Raw genomic sequence first — 15,305 nt, forward strand, 5'->3', positions numbered from 1 at the left:
GACTGCAGTATCTTCTCTGCACCCCTATAGTATATGATGTGACGACTGCAGTATCTTCTCTGCACCCCTATAGTATATGATGTGACGACTGCAGTATCTTCTCTGCACCCCTATAGTATATGATGTGACGACTGCAGTATCTTCTCTGCACCCCTATAGTATATGATGTGACGACTGCAGTATCTTCTCTGCACCCCTATAGTATATGATGTGACGACTGCAGTATCTTCTCTGCACCCCTATAGTATATGATGTGACGACTGCAGTATCTTCTCTGCACCCCTATAGTATATGATGTGACGACTGCAGTATCTGCTCTGCACCCCTATAGGATATGATGTGATACCTCCAGACCCCAGTATCTGCTCTGCACCCCTATAGTATATGATGTGACTCCTCCTGACTCCGGTATCTGCTCTGCACCCCTATAGTATATGATGTGACACCTCCAGACCCCTGTATCTGCTCTGCACCCATATAGTAGCCTGGATGCGGCACCATCTTCTGGCAGCGACTAATCTACTCTCTGTCCTCTGATGTATTACATAAAGGAGATGCCCTGGTAAGTAAAAGAAGCAGAGTACTGAGTGACTGACTACATGACCTTCCAGGTTACCTCACTTTGTATTGTTAAAGCTCTAAAGGGGTCCCCCCCAAGAAAAAATTATTACAGCAAGAATAATACACAAAGAGGAGATGCCCAGTCAAGAACATGACAGTGTCTAGCCATAAAATACGTAACATGTTGTTCTGTTAATCCTGCTGTAAGAACAATTTCTAATTTCAGCTGTATGGCCATGTGGGAGTGGCCTAGTAAATATGGGAGTGGCTTATAATAATGGGCGTGTCCATTTTTTTTTTGCGGCAGCATTTTTCCCACCAGGACCCCCCCCCTAGACAAAATTCCTGGGTGCTCCCCTGCTTGTCTGTGATGAGAATTTTTATTTTAAGCTAACACATAGACACATTCTGGCCGTACACCTCCCTAACTTCCCATTGCAATTTAACATATTTGGATAGGCAACACATACATTTACTAAACAACATAGACTTTTATTTTCGGTCACACCCTATTTTCTAGAAGTAACCCTTCCTCCAGTCATCGACCTCCTATAAAGAATTCTGGTTCCCTATAAAACAAATATGTTGGGAGCTCAAGATACATTAGGGAACAGGTTCTTTCAAAGGACTGTCTGTCTTTGAGCAAAACTTCTATATTGTCATCAGGAAATTTTTAGGTGACTACTTGGGAAAATACATTAATAATTCACTATTAAAGTTTATTTTAAAAAAATAATTATAGATATTATACCTCAATGAAGGGAACACAAAATATTTTTCTGGAACATCCATTTTTTGAAGGCATGCGATATAGAGACAAAAGGTTGAAGGTGGTCACCAGCCTAAGGTCTTCTCCAAGGCTAGGAACCATTTTGATATGGCCATGCAGGGTTCCAGGGTTAAAAAAGACCCATTTGTTACTGGAACTCTGATTTCAGTGCCAAGCTACCTTCACCTCTGCTTCTGATTCTCTCTGGACCACAAGTGTGATGTGCCATCTACATGTACATGCATGTCATCACCGTCTGCCAATCAAAGGTCCCAGCAGTGGCAGTGGTCATGTGTTGCGCCAGCACACCATCACTGAGGTCACTGATTAGCTGACAGCGGTGATGTGCGCAGACAGTACATAACACTTCTAGTCCAATGGGAACCAGAAGCACAATGGAAGGGAGCTTGCACTAGCTTTGGCAAAACTACTTGATGCAACCTGGAATAAGTGTGCCTACTCTCACAAGTATGTGTATTTATGAACTGCCCAAGTTTCCCGTAAAACTGTTTATATTTGTTACAGACAAAGCCATCTGTACCGTCACCTAAATTGCCACCAAATTATATTGTTCTTAACCACAAGGGATCCGTGCCTTGCACTTCAGGACCCACCTACACCATGGGTACCACACCTACAACCAGAAAGAAGACCCCAAGCTAGGGTGTGCCTCTCCCTTCATTGCAAGGCTCAGGGAGAACCAGAGTGAGGACTGTCATATGAGTACTACTATTGCCATCATTGCTGCTACCAGCACTCCCCTCCTCTCCCTTTCTCCTCCCTGGCCTGCCGCATGTAGTAGAAAGACTCCTATGCCTAGTGACTTAAAAATTGATATTTAGAAAAAGAAAATTCCAGTTTACTCACTGAGATTCCATTTCAGGCCAGTTGTAGTAACAGAATTGCAAGGTGATCCCACAGGGATAAGGCCACACCATTTACCTTCTTTTCCTGTTGCCACGTGTAACTTGTGTTTACCCTGTGAGAGTTATTACAAGAAAGAGAGGACATAAAATGATTATGTGGTAAAATCTAACCTTGCTGAAATCATAGTTCTGTTTTTATAGACATTTTGTACAGTATACTGTATATGATTGTGGGGTCCTTTATTTTCCATATTAAAAGGGGTTGCACATCTGGACACCTAAGACATATATACAGATGCGCCTCTCAAGAATGGGGTCTCACTCTCCATTCAAATAAAAAATAGGCAAGAAAATATGCTTGGATATTTCTGAAAGTCTATTTGTAGTGTAAGGGATCGCCTCTTATTTGGGGGTCATTCGCACAGATATCTTCAGGACACCAAGTTTAAGATCCAAACACTGTGCTTTATTGCGGCACATCCGCATAAACATAAACAATAATACAAAATAACAAACACTTGCCCGGCTAGGCTCTAACTAAACAAATAGATGCCTGACTCACCTAAGTCCCTGTTTACACCCTGTGAACACGTGCGGCTTTCTGAGCCAAAGTCCCACAGCCTCCTGGCTGTACAGAGCACAGTACGCCCACTGTCTCCAGTTCAGTATTTCTTGTGGGGGATTGGGGCTCAGTAGTCTGCCTGACTATGGCCCTGCGACCCTCCCAGGCGTCGCTGTGTCCCCCAACTCCAGGCTATCTCACAGCCTTGTGGTCCCTCAGCATTGCCCAGCTGAGACCACACAGACAGAGCCTCCAGGCCTCTGTCCACAGGTAACACACTTCTCCCTTTCTGACACTCTGGGAGGTGCTTTGTGCTAGGCTGATTACCTCCAGCTTCTCTCACCTGTGGTGGAACAGGGGTGTGGACCGAACTATCCACCCCTTCCTTGCCTCTAACCTGAGTGAGACCTGTCACTGTCTCACATATCCCCCCCCTTTGTTCAATCCCGTGAGGGTGAACACCTGCATAACCACGGGAGGCTGGTGAGAGGGTATCGACCTGGCCTGGACGTGGGGAACAGCCACCCACCCTGCTCTTTGGCTGCTCCCAATAAGAACGGGCCCAGATTGGCTTTACAGCCACACTAAGTAACCCAGTGTCAGCGAGCACTAGCTGCCACTGACACAGAAAATTACCGGTTCTTATTTCACCGAGGCCAGGAACCTCGGTGACACGTACCTTCCCTTTGTTCTGCCAGACCCACGCCATCAGAGCTTGGTTTATCACCAAAACCAACATCTTGCCTAACTGAAAATGCCTAAAGGCCTCATGTGCCCATCTCATGGCCAGATACTCTTTTCTTACTCTTTCCCGAGTGATGATGCGCTGTCGTATATTTTGATCTCTCTCTCTTTTTAGATCCTCTGGCTCCTGTACATGCGCCTCACGTCCTTTCTGGGACTGCTGCAGCTCTTGCCTGAACTGTTCCCAGTCATGGTCATATCCCGAGACTTTCTCCTTTGCTTTGCAGGGCTCCTTCAGCAGAGCATGCTTGCCCCTACTCGCTTCTTTTAAGTGCATCTGGGTCACTTCTTCCTTCTTTCCAACAGTAGTTACCCCAGCTACTATGGCAGTTTTAGAAACCTCTGCTTCTTTAGCGGCTTTTTCCACTTCGGCCGCGGCTCCCTTTGGCCTCTGTAGAACCTGGGGACTTCATGTCAACCAACATATCGGCCTTAACTTTTTCAGTCTTTGTCTTCTTGAAGTCTCCAGTCTCTTTGACCGCCTTCTCATCCTTCTCGGACATGGCACCATACACTTGCCCTGTTAACCCCTCCCCCTCTTTCTCATTGAGGCAGGAGGCACCAGGGTCTTCAGCAGACTCCTCGTCTTCTTTTATTTTCTCCAGAGGCTCACCCAGGACCCTGTTCTCATTTTGTGGAGGAGTCAGGAGATACAGGCCATTGTAATAGCCCAGATCCGAAAACTGATCGTTCACCTCCTTGTACTTCTTCCCCAGCAGCCTGCTGGCTATTTGGAAGGCCTTGTATGCAGAGGGGACATCTTCCAGGCCTAGGCTACACGCTACCACGGGTCTGTGGTCTTCGGCATCCACATCAGCCCCATCAACTGGTTTAGCAGAAGCATCTTCCATCTTCTCTGCCACAGCCAGCACCACAGTGCCACCCTCTCCAGTCCCATTTTTAACCGGCTCTGGCTTCTTGACGTCTTCCAGAGAACTCTCCTCTTCAGGTTTCTCACCTTCTACCTGCTGCTCAAGAGCACACTTAGATTTCTCCAACTCATCTTTTAAGCTCATGAGATTTTCAGTCTCTGCTCTGAGTTGCTTGCTCAGCCTCTCCAATTCAGCATGCTCCTCAAGCGCTTCTTCCAGGGCTTTAGCCAAGGAGAGGGCCTTGGTCTCCTTTTCCCAAGCATCAGTCTCTGTTTGGTCACTTTTTTCACCATATCGAGCAGAGATGCATTTCTCTTCAGCTAGGAGCCAGTCCCACTTCTCCTGTTTCTTTGCTGGATTAGACATAACTTGCTTCTGGTGGTCCAGGTCCACCATCAGATCATCCAATCCTCGCGGAAGTTTGTTCTTTGTTTTCTCCACCTTTTTGTAAGTCACACCCTGTTTCTCCAGGCGCCGAACCACCAACTCCATGTTTTTCAGCAGTTTCTTTTCAGCTTTTTGCACAAGCTTGTGGGAAGTGCCCCGCTTTTTGGCCTCCGGTTCCAGCTGCTCCTTGCTCGGCTCTGCTGCAGCAGATGTAGGAGTATCGCCATTCTCTTTCTTTGCCCTTTCTGAAATTTTCTTCAGTTGCTCTGTGAAGACAGCTAGTCCCGTCTCTAAGGTTTCTAGGGAGCGTGAGGAGAGAGAGAGATCATCCTCCTGTTTGCAGCTGTACTGTCGTGTCAGGTCACCTACAACTGCCTGGACATGGACCTCAGACCCTAGGCTGATGTCACCCGACTTAATTCTCATCTCGTCAGATATAACTGTCTGGTCGCTACTAGTAACCACCTTAGTTTCGCAGGACCTTGATATGGTAGCTTCACTCTCTGAGTTGCTATCGGTCACAGCACATACGTCACCTATACCGCTCGTGTCATTGTTAATTCTGACCTCTAGGGGCACCGCTGAGCTAATCCCCACCTGGGACACTTCCTTAGTAACCGACCAACATTGTGGAGACTGCATTTCCACCTCTGGTACGTGCGGTACACCCTCTAACCCTATCATATTTTCCTGCACCTTCAAACACTGAGCTGGAGCTGGGCTTTGCTCCACACTACTTATATGCACGTCTTCAAACCTTTTGATTACGTCATATCGCGCTTCATGAAACATAGCAGATGCAGAAAATAAAGTTTCATCATCATTTACATTTTTACCACCAGGGGGCGCTTCTCCCCTGACCACAACCTGCAACGGAAAAGTTATATCACTGTCACCACATATTTCATATGACATTATATTTTCCTTATGCATTTCCGCATTTTTGTCACCATCACCTTGCACTTGACCAGCACCATTGTTTCCAATGGTCAATATTCTTTCCCCATGCAGGTCAAAGTGCAGCTCCCTTAGATCCTCACTTAAAGGGACAGGTACAGGTTCTGCAGGAGTTTCGTCACCATCTGCAGAAGTGTCTACCTTACCCCACAGCAACAAACCGATATCACGGCCCAAAACTCCCTCATGCATGAGTGTATCTGTAACATCAAGTTCATCAGTCTCTGTTCTCATTGGAGTCTCACGCTCAGTGAAAATCAGTGGATAGTCCTTATCCGCACGACTGTCCAGCACCTTTAATATTTTACCAGTCTCTGGTTTCAATATTGTGCTACCTCTTACCCGGGCTAGCATGGGATCCCGGATCCTTGTCATCCCAAAACTAGCTTTGGTCATGGGCAACTGAGGAAACCCAGAAACCTTCTCCCCTGCGGGTTTCTGCGAGGGAGCCATCACAGCAGGCTTATCCGCCTGTCCAGACACAGTTTTTTCTCTGTGCGACTTATTACCTACCGGCCCAGCAGATATCCCCTGCCGCCGGCTCACTGTCACTGGGTCTGCCACATAGTTAATAACAGGAACAGTCTTACCCTTTGTAATCAACCAGTCTGGTAAAGCAGTGACATCCTCTCCCGCGGACTCATCAAGGTTGTGGTTGCTCCTAGCAACAGCTTTACTGCACCTCCGCACTTCCTCTCTAGGACTCAGGACACAGTCGCAGGGAAGATATGCACTCCTGAGAACCGCACCTCTCTCCACCTCTTTGTCTTCCCGACGGTTGCCCTTAGCAACGGCATATCTTTGCTGTTCATCGGACTCTCCAGGTACACAATTTGTAGCATTTTCTCCGCTCCACAGCTGCCAAAATAATGGGAAGTCTTTGCCAAGCACAAACTCCACTTCCAGGGTCTCACATTTTAAGAGCTCCCATTGCACAGGGCCATAGTCTGTTATAAAGGTCAGAGACACGGTGACATCTGTCTCTGGCCCTCTCTCCAGAAAGTCCAGCACTTCAGGCCTGACGCAAGACACCTGCTGCCGGGCATCTAGAGTGACCCCCAGCGGGATTCCCCCAATCACCAACTCGCAGGATCTTTCTGTACAGGGTCCATACAGTGTTGAGAACCCATTTCTCAAGGCCAGCTGCAACTGTGCCTCCAAAGCCTCTCGCTCTGCATCAAATTTCGCCAATTCATTTTTAGTGTAGCCAATTGCTATGGCCATTTCTTCTGCCTGCTGTATGCGCCAGCGCTGCCGGAAGTACTCTTCCCCGAGACCCATGGTAGCAGGAAAAGCTTTCAGCCACAAGTCCACTTTTGCTGGGCTACTGGCCCTTTAATTCACTGCAGTTTTACTTGCACCACAGCAAAATAGTTCACACTCTTTTGAGCAGCACCTGCTCCACTGGACAAAAAAAAACTTCCGTTCCTTTAACGCCACACACGGCAAAAAACAGCCTTTAGCAGCACCTGCAGTCTCAGCGTTGCCCCTAGCAACCGACCGTTGCCCTTCTCTCATGGACAACTGCCCGCATCCGCCACCAATTGTAAGGGATCGCCTCTTATTTGGGGGTCATTCGCACAGATATCTTCAGGACACCAAGTTTAAGATCCAAACACTGTGCTTTATTGCGGCACATCCGCATAAACATAAACAATAATACAAAATAACAAACACTTGCCCGGCTAGGCTCTAACTAAACAAATAGATGCCTGACTCACCTAAGTCCCTGTTCACACCCTGTGAACACGTGCGGCTTTCTGAGCCAAAGTCCCACAGCCTCCTGGCTGTACAGAGCACAGTACGCCCACTGTCTCCAGTTCAGTATTTCTTGTGGGGTATTGGGGCTCAGTAGTCTGCCTGACTATGGCCCTGCGACCCTCCCAGGCGTCGCTGTGTCCCCCAACTCCAGGCTATCTCACAGCCTTGTGGTCCCTCAGCATTGCCCAGCTGAGACCACACAGACAGAGCCTCCAGGCCTCTGTCCACAGGTAACACACTTCTCCCTTTCTGACACTCTGGGAGGTGCTTTGTGCTAGGCTGATTACCTCCAGCTTCTCTCACCTGTGGTGGAACAGGGGTGTGGACCGAACTATCCACCCCTTCCTTGCCTCTAACCTGAGTGAGACCTGTCACTGTCTCACAGTAGGGAATAGAGAGAACTATGCATGCACAGCCACCTCTTCATTCCTGGCACTGTGTTCAACAGGGCGATGTTCTTGAGATAAGAACTGGTCCCAGAGGTAGGACCCCACCTCCTGGGCAATTAGGATATGTCATCTGGATATGCCATAAATGTCCAGATAGGACAACACCTTTAATCCTTTAAAGACTCACTAAATTATGTCAACTTATGTCAACTATATGATGTCTAGCCCATTTGCCTTAATCTTAAAGGGGTTATCCGGGAAATGATAATGAGCTCTCCTCAGGATCATTCATCATTATTACATCAACGGGGGTCCAAGTCCCGGTATCCCCACTGATCAGCTGTTTCAGGCAGCTAATGCATTCTCTGGAGCTCTGGTGAGCGATGCAGGCTCCCAGCATTACAGCCCAGCCCCATTCACTTGAATGGAGCTAAGCTGCAAATAGGCCTTGTGACCAATGTACAGTGATGCCACTGGCCTAGGATGAGGCTGCAGTGCTCAAGGCTTCTTCTAACAGCTGATCAACGGGGGTCGCATCCCCGCCGATCTGATACAAATAACCTATCCTGACGATGTCATAAACATCTTTTCCTGGATAACCCCTTTAACATTGCAGTGCTAGCCTTCGTGATATCTTACATAGAATATTGCAATGTTTTGGGTTTTTATTTGTATTAGCGACAAACAATTGTTAGTATGATCGTTCATCCCCCTAGACCAGGGGTGCACAACCTGCGGCCCTCAATATCATTCTGTGCGGCCCCCAACCATCTGGTGACAGATATACATGTCTATGTCTTGTGGCTTCTCACATGCATTTTTCGTGTATTATCCCATTAGATGGGAATCCTTAGGGTGAAATTAGACATTTATAGTGATACTGTATGTATAATACCCCATATATACAGTATTTCAGTTGGTAATACCCCTTTCACTTTTTTTTTCAGCCATTGGGATTTCTAGTCTTAGGCCTCCTGCCCACGAACTGCCCATTGCTATATTGCGGACCACATTTGCGGATCCGCAATACACGGGCGCTGTTCCATGGGCATTCCGCAACACGGATGCGGACCCATTCCAATGGGTCCCTAAATCCGGAGATGCAGAATGGTGTGGAACGGAAGCCCACGGAAGCACTACGGAGTGCTACATTGGGGTTTCTCAAAAATATAGAACATGTCCTATCTTTTTGCAGAACAGGCGGATCGAGGACCCATTAAAGTGAATGGGTCCGCGATCCGCTGCAGCTGCCCCACGGTCGGTGTTCGTGCATTGCGGCCCACATATTGCGGGCCGCAGCACGGCCACAGGGCGCACACGTTTGTGTTCAGGAGGCCTTAGGGCTCATGCACGTGGCCGTTGCCCAGCCTGCATACAGTGGGTCCACAATACACTGGCACCGGCCGTATGCGCCACGGATGAGGACCCATTCACTTGAACGGAGGCACGGATCGGAATCTTTATGGAGCGCTTTCGTGGGTTTTATGTTCGTGCCACCGATGGTCGGTGCGGACCATCGGATGCAGATTATAGACCCCATTCAAGTCAATGGGTCCGCGATCCATATGAGGCTTCCCCCTGCCAGCACATGGTCGTGTGCATGAGCCCTTACGATGTGGCCCCAAACCAGAAAAGGTCTTGCACCCCTGCCCTATACTGCTTGCATATTGTTGTCAACATATCCCCTGTTACATGGGGAAATGCTGCCAACAATTATTTGTTTGCTAGCACAAAACATGTGATCGGCCAACAAACAACTGTTTGATCATTTTCTGGGTGATTGCTGAGGAGGTTTTTAGACTGGCTGATAATTATCAACCCCTGTAATAGACCTTCCCAAAAAAATTGAGACTTCCTCTTTACATTGAAGAGACACAAGATTTTTTTTAAGCTAAAAGGCGATCCTGTACTGAAAAGTTTGGCTGGTCTGATGTTCTTGTTTGAGTTTCTTAAAATGTATTGGAAATTATCTCTGACAATACTGGCCATGTATAGAGATGGCCATACACCTAACGATACTTGATAATGACCAATATGGTAAATCAATCATTATTACTGTACAGTTACAAGTTGACTCCAAAGGTCGGAATTATAGGTTGGCTTTCTTTGTTTCATCATCAGTGACAAACCAATAAAATAACAACATTGAAACAGATATGGATACCTTCGAGTCAATTATTTTTAAGATTGCATTTTAGTTCTCTCTCTCTGTACATGTCTTCCTGACTTTTTCTTTTAGCAGTACGTTATTGACAACATAACACTGTGTCTGGAAACAGGCAATCACATAATGTACTTGGGGCAATACACAAAATAATAAGTATTATTCTAAAAGTTTAGTAAAATAGTAGATTAGTATAACTAGGATACCATCACTATTGTTCTCTTGATAGACCTATTTAAAGATTCCCAAAGAAGAGCATTGAACTTATCAGTGTAATTTGTGATGCTCTAATTGAGTCACCCACCCCCTTCCCTCTCTGGTCACTATGAATGGTCTGACTGAGAAAGTTAAGCAAGGCTCTTTGTGATTCTGAAAGTCCCGACAAAGGAAGAAGTTAAAGAGCCAGGTTAGGAAGTAGAATATGTTGAGAAATTTTAAAAATTATAATATATCAAGGAACCATTCGCACTTTTTTGGGAAAAAAATAAATAAAAAATATTCACATATAGGCTGTTAATATGTGCAATAAATTGATAGTAGAGTCCCTTTGCTTATTTATTTTACTCACTTATACAGCTTTAACATATTCTGCAGAGCTTTTCCCGGAGTACGTGGCGGAAGCTCTCACAAACACAGGGAGAACATACAAACTCCAAGCAGATGTTGTCCTTGGTCAGATTCAAACCTAGGACCACCTGCTATTTGAATACCTGTGATGCTAAGGATTTCAGGGGATGCAATCCCTTTGAATATGAAGCATTACAATTGTCATCTAGAAATAAATTGATTCATATTTCCAAAGACTGACCTGCTACACCACATTCTCTCCAACAGCATTAGTCTCAGATGTGGAATCAAACTGTCACATTTAAAAAACATGCTGGCTTTTGCCTAGGGAAATTGCTGTTTCAATAGGCAATTTCCGACATGCTTTTGCTTTTAAATTCAACTTGTACAAACCAGTGCGATAGAACTGATTCCAGAGTACAAAAGGGATTATTTATAAAAGTCATGGTGCTGTATAACTAGGGCGAATCTAAATTTGATTGATGAAAAGAATTCCCATTACTGTTTCCAAGTAACTCCACTTCCCCTCAATAATAATTTAAAGCTCACCTCTTCTAACAAATTGCTGATCCCTCAAGATTTTTTCTTTTCTATATAGGACTCATTTTGTATTGGTTTCTTTCCAGTGATAAAAATACACAGTTGGATAAACAGTAAAATTTCTTCTAACATTTGAAGTTTAGCAAGTATTGCCCAAAGTGAATCATACCAACAGAGAAAAGATGGGGCCATCTGTGAAGCCGTCTATGATACAGAATGGAACAAATGCTTCTGAGCATATGGCACTTGGAGCATTCTTCATGTCTTGCGTAAGTTCTTCTTCAAATAATCACAGGTCCTACAAGTTTCCCTTTTATACTTAAAAGGGGTTTTCCTATGTGAATCTTTGTGGCATATCACTTTGATATGCACAAATGCCAGACTTCTGGGACAAACTTATATCTCCAGAATGGGTCCCCCAAAGTGAATGGAGAGCAGCTGCACATACATGTGGCAACCCTCCTTTAACCACTATGGGAGTTCCAAAAATAACTGAACGCTGGTATGGTTATTTCCAGCAGTCCCATAGAGGTGAATGGAGAGGTGGCCATGCCTGCACAGCTTGCTCTCCATTCACTGCTGTGGGACTTCTGAAAATAGCCAAGCACGCTTCATCAGCTGTTTTTGGATGCATGATTCATGGTATGTTCTACTACTTTAGATAGGAAAACCACTTTAACCCGTAAGTGACCACCCATAGGCCTTTTTATGGGCCTTAGTCTAGGTTGCTGCCTTTTTACGGAAGCTGACTCTAAGCACTGCACTGATCTACTGTGCAGAAGACAGCGGGGGCTTGGCTCTCACATGAGAGCCGAGCTCCTGCTATAATTTCCTGGACCAGCAGAAGCACCTATCCAGGCGGTCAATAGTGAACCTGGCACCTAAGTGATTTAGAGGGAGGGAGCGCCTTCTGTCTCTCATTGGCACACTGTGAAATGATGCTGATGTGTTGGCATGGCATTTTGGGGCCTAATGAATGCCCCAGGCTTGCCTGCAGTATATACAGGCTGCCTCTCTCTGGTTCAGCTTGCTGGCGACTTTCAGAATAGCACTGACAGTACAATACTCTGCATTGCCTGAGCAGTCCAGGACATTAAAGAAGCGAGCCTGTTAAAGTCCCCTTGTTGGACAAATAAATAGTAAAAAAAAGTTTAAAAGAATGTTTTATTGAATAAATAAAAAAATCCAAGTAAAAAAAAATTCACCTTTTTTGCATTAAAGATGGAATGGAAAAATTTTAATGGAAAAATAAATTGCAAAATTAAAATCCCTTCCACATATTTGGTATTGCCACATTCAAAACGACTCGCACTACAAAATTATCATGGAATTTATCCCGTACAAGTGAACCCTGTAAAAAAGTTAATAAAAAAATGTTTTTGCTTATTTGCCAAAATAACAAATGATCAAAAAGTATGTACTCCAAAATTATACCAATGAAAACTACAAGTCATCCTGCTAAAATCAAGTCCCCATACAGTAAGTGTTTTTTATTGTGCAGAAGTAGTAAAATGTAAAAAAATAAATAAATATGGATTTGGTATCACTGTAATCGTACTGACCCAGAGAATAAAGTTATTATGTTTTTTTTATACAAAAAAATTTATAATAAGAAAACTTGCTGGCATCATTGCTGTAAACAAGAGTTAGTAATCAATAAGTTGTGTGTATTCTTATACAGCTACATTGATGGAAATATATACGAATATGTTGTAGGTGGGTGCAGTTCAGTGCCATCAAGATAAGATCGAATGTTTAATACAAATAAAGCTCACGACAAAAGGACATTGAATAAAGTTTTACATTCTTGAGGGATTAAAGGAATCTAGTCACATTGGACATGGTGTCTGATCTACAGGCAGCATGTTACTACTGCAAAGGATTAATTACTATTAACAGAGTTAATGCAATGTTTCTTAACTTAAATGTAGAGAACATATCGTTCACAATTTGACAAACTGTGTTTGGTTGTTAGGGTGATGGATCAGGTCCACCCCTGGATAGACAGAGAGTCTAGTCTGAAGCAGCTTGGAGGAAAGACATGTAGGAGAGACCTCTTGCACAACTAGAACCCTAGTTTCTGATCCTACAACTGTCCAGAAAATAGCCGTACTACCAGAGTGCTCCAGAGAAACGGAGATTAGAAGGCCTAGCACCCAAAAGGCAATAGATTGGACAGTAAGGTATTGTGCTTGTTTATGGCAAAAAGGCTTTGCTACTGTGGAAAGGAATATTGCAAAAAGCATCTCCCATACTTCGAGATGGGCTGGCCACCCATACATATCTCAGTTCTGCACTCTTCAGTCTGAGAACTGCAGAAGAACTTTGCAGTATCCTAGCAGAACCACAGGCTTGCAATAAGTTTCCTGTAAAGTGTCTTCAGTGACAGGACATAGTAACTTATCATACACATTAGCCGAAAGTCGGCCAAGCCCATTGATTTTCATGGGACTGGTTGACCATCTTATGTATATGCAGGTGTCCGGGTTCTAAACAGTGGCAAGATGTCAGGGAAAAGAAGAATTAGGCATGTTGAATTTCAACATGCCTGATCCTTTGTTCTCAAGGGACACTAGCCACCACCAGAGATGATTGAGAACATACTTGTCCACGGGGTCATGTCTTCAACCACCTGTCAAGTACAGACGTGGACAAAATTGTTGGTACCCTTTGGTCAATGAAAGAAAAAGTCACAATGGTCACAGAAATAACTTTAATCTGACAAAAGTAATAATAAATTAAAATTCTATAAATGTTAACCAATGAAAGTCAGACATTGTTTTTCAACCATGCTTCAACAGAATTATGTAAAAAAATAAACTCATGAAACAGGCATGGACAAAAATGATGGTACCCCTAACTTAATATTTTGTTGCGCAACCTTTTGAGGCAATCACTGCAATCAAACGCTTCCTGTAACTGTCAATGAGACATCTGCACCTCTCAGCAGGTATTTTGGCCCACTCCTCATGAGCAAACTGCTCCAGTTGTGTCCGGTTTGAAGGGTGCCTTTTCCAGACTGCATGTTTCAGCTCCTTCCAAAGATGCTCAATAGGATTGAGGTCAGGGCTCATAGAAGGCCACTTTAGAATAGTCCAATTTTTTCCTCTTAGCCATTCTTGGGTGTTTTTAGCGGTGTGTTTTGGGTCATTGTCCTGTTGCAAGACCCATGACCTGCGACTGAGACCAAGCTTTCTGACACTGGCTAGTACATTTCTCTCTAGAATTCCTTGATAGTCTTGAGATTTCATTGTACCCTGCACAGATTCAAGACACCCTGTGCCAGACGCAGCAAAGCAGCCCCAGAACATAACAGAGCCTCCTCCATGTTTCACAGTAGGGACAGTGTTCTTTTCTTGATATGCTTCATTTTTTCGTCTGTGAACATACAGCTGATGTGCCTTGGCAAAAACTTCGATTTTTGTCTCATCTGTCCACAGGACATTCTCCCAGAAGCTTTGTGGCTTGTCAACATGTAGTTTGGCATATTCCAGTCTTGCTTTTTTATGATTCGTTTTCAACAATGGTGTCCTCCTTGGTCGTCTCCCATGTAGTCCACTTTGGCTCAAACAACGACGGATGGTGCGATCTGACACTGATGTTCCTTGAGCATGAAGTTCACCTTGAATCTCTTTAGAAGTCTTTCTAGGCTCTTTTGTTACCATTCGGATTATCCGTCTCTTAGATTTGTCATCAATTTTCCTCCTGCGGCCACGTCCAGGGAGGTTGGCTACAGTCCCATGGATCTTAAACTTATGAATAATATGTGCAACTGTACTCACAGGAACATCTAGTTGCTTGGAGATGGTCTTATAGCCTTTACCTTTAACATGCTTGTCTATAATTTTCTTTCTGATCTCTTGAGACAGCTCTTTCCTTTGCTTCCTCTGGTCCATGTCGAGTGTGGTACACACCATATCACCAAACAACACAGTGATTACCTGGAGCCATATATATAGGCCCAATGGCTGATTACAAGGTTGTAGACACCTGTGATGCTAATTAGTGGACACACCTTGAATTAACATGTCCCTTTGGTCACATTATGTTCTGTGTTTTCTAGGGGTACCATCATTTTTGTCCATGCCTGTTTCATGAGTTTATTTTTTTACATAATTCTGTTGAAGCATGGTTGAAAAACAATGTCTGACTTTCATTGGTTAACA

At 44.6% G+C, this 15,305-nt stretch overlaps 1 protein-coding gene across 4 annotated transcripts in view; it reads right to left on the reverse strand.

Moving 5' to 3' along the window:
• TPK1 (thiamin pyrophosphokinase 1) overlaps positions 1-15,305 on the reverse strand; it is a 730,092-nt gene that overhangs the window by 216,481 nt on the left and 498,306 nt on the right. For all 4 annotated transcript variants that reach the window (XM_044294424.1, XM_044294425.1, XM_044294426.1 and 1 more), the window contains exon 8: positions 2,198-2,309. In XM_044294424.1, coding sequence (XP_044150359.1) covers positions 2,198-2,309 — 112 coding nt within the window. The remainder of the gene's footprint in view (positions 1-2,197; positions 2,310-15,305) is intronic.

The sequence above is a fragment of the Bufo gargarizans genome, chromosome 5 (genome assembly GCF_014858855.1).
Source record: "Bufo gargarizans isolate SCDJY-AF-19 chromosome 5, ASM1485885v1, whole genome shotgun sequence".
NCBI lineage: Eukaryota > Metazoa > Chordata > Amphibia > Anura > Bufonidae > Bufo > Bufo gargarizans.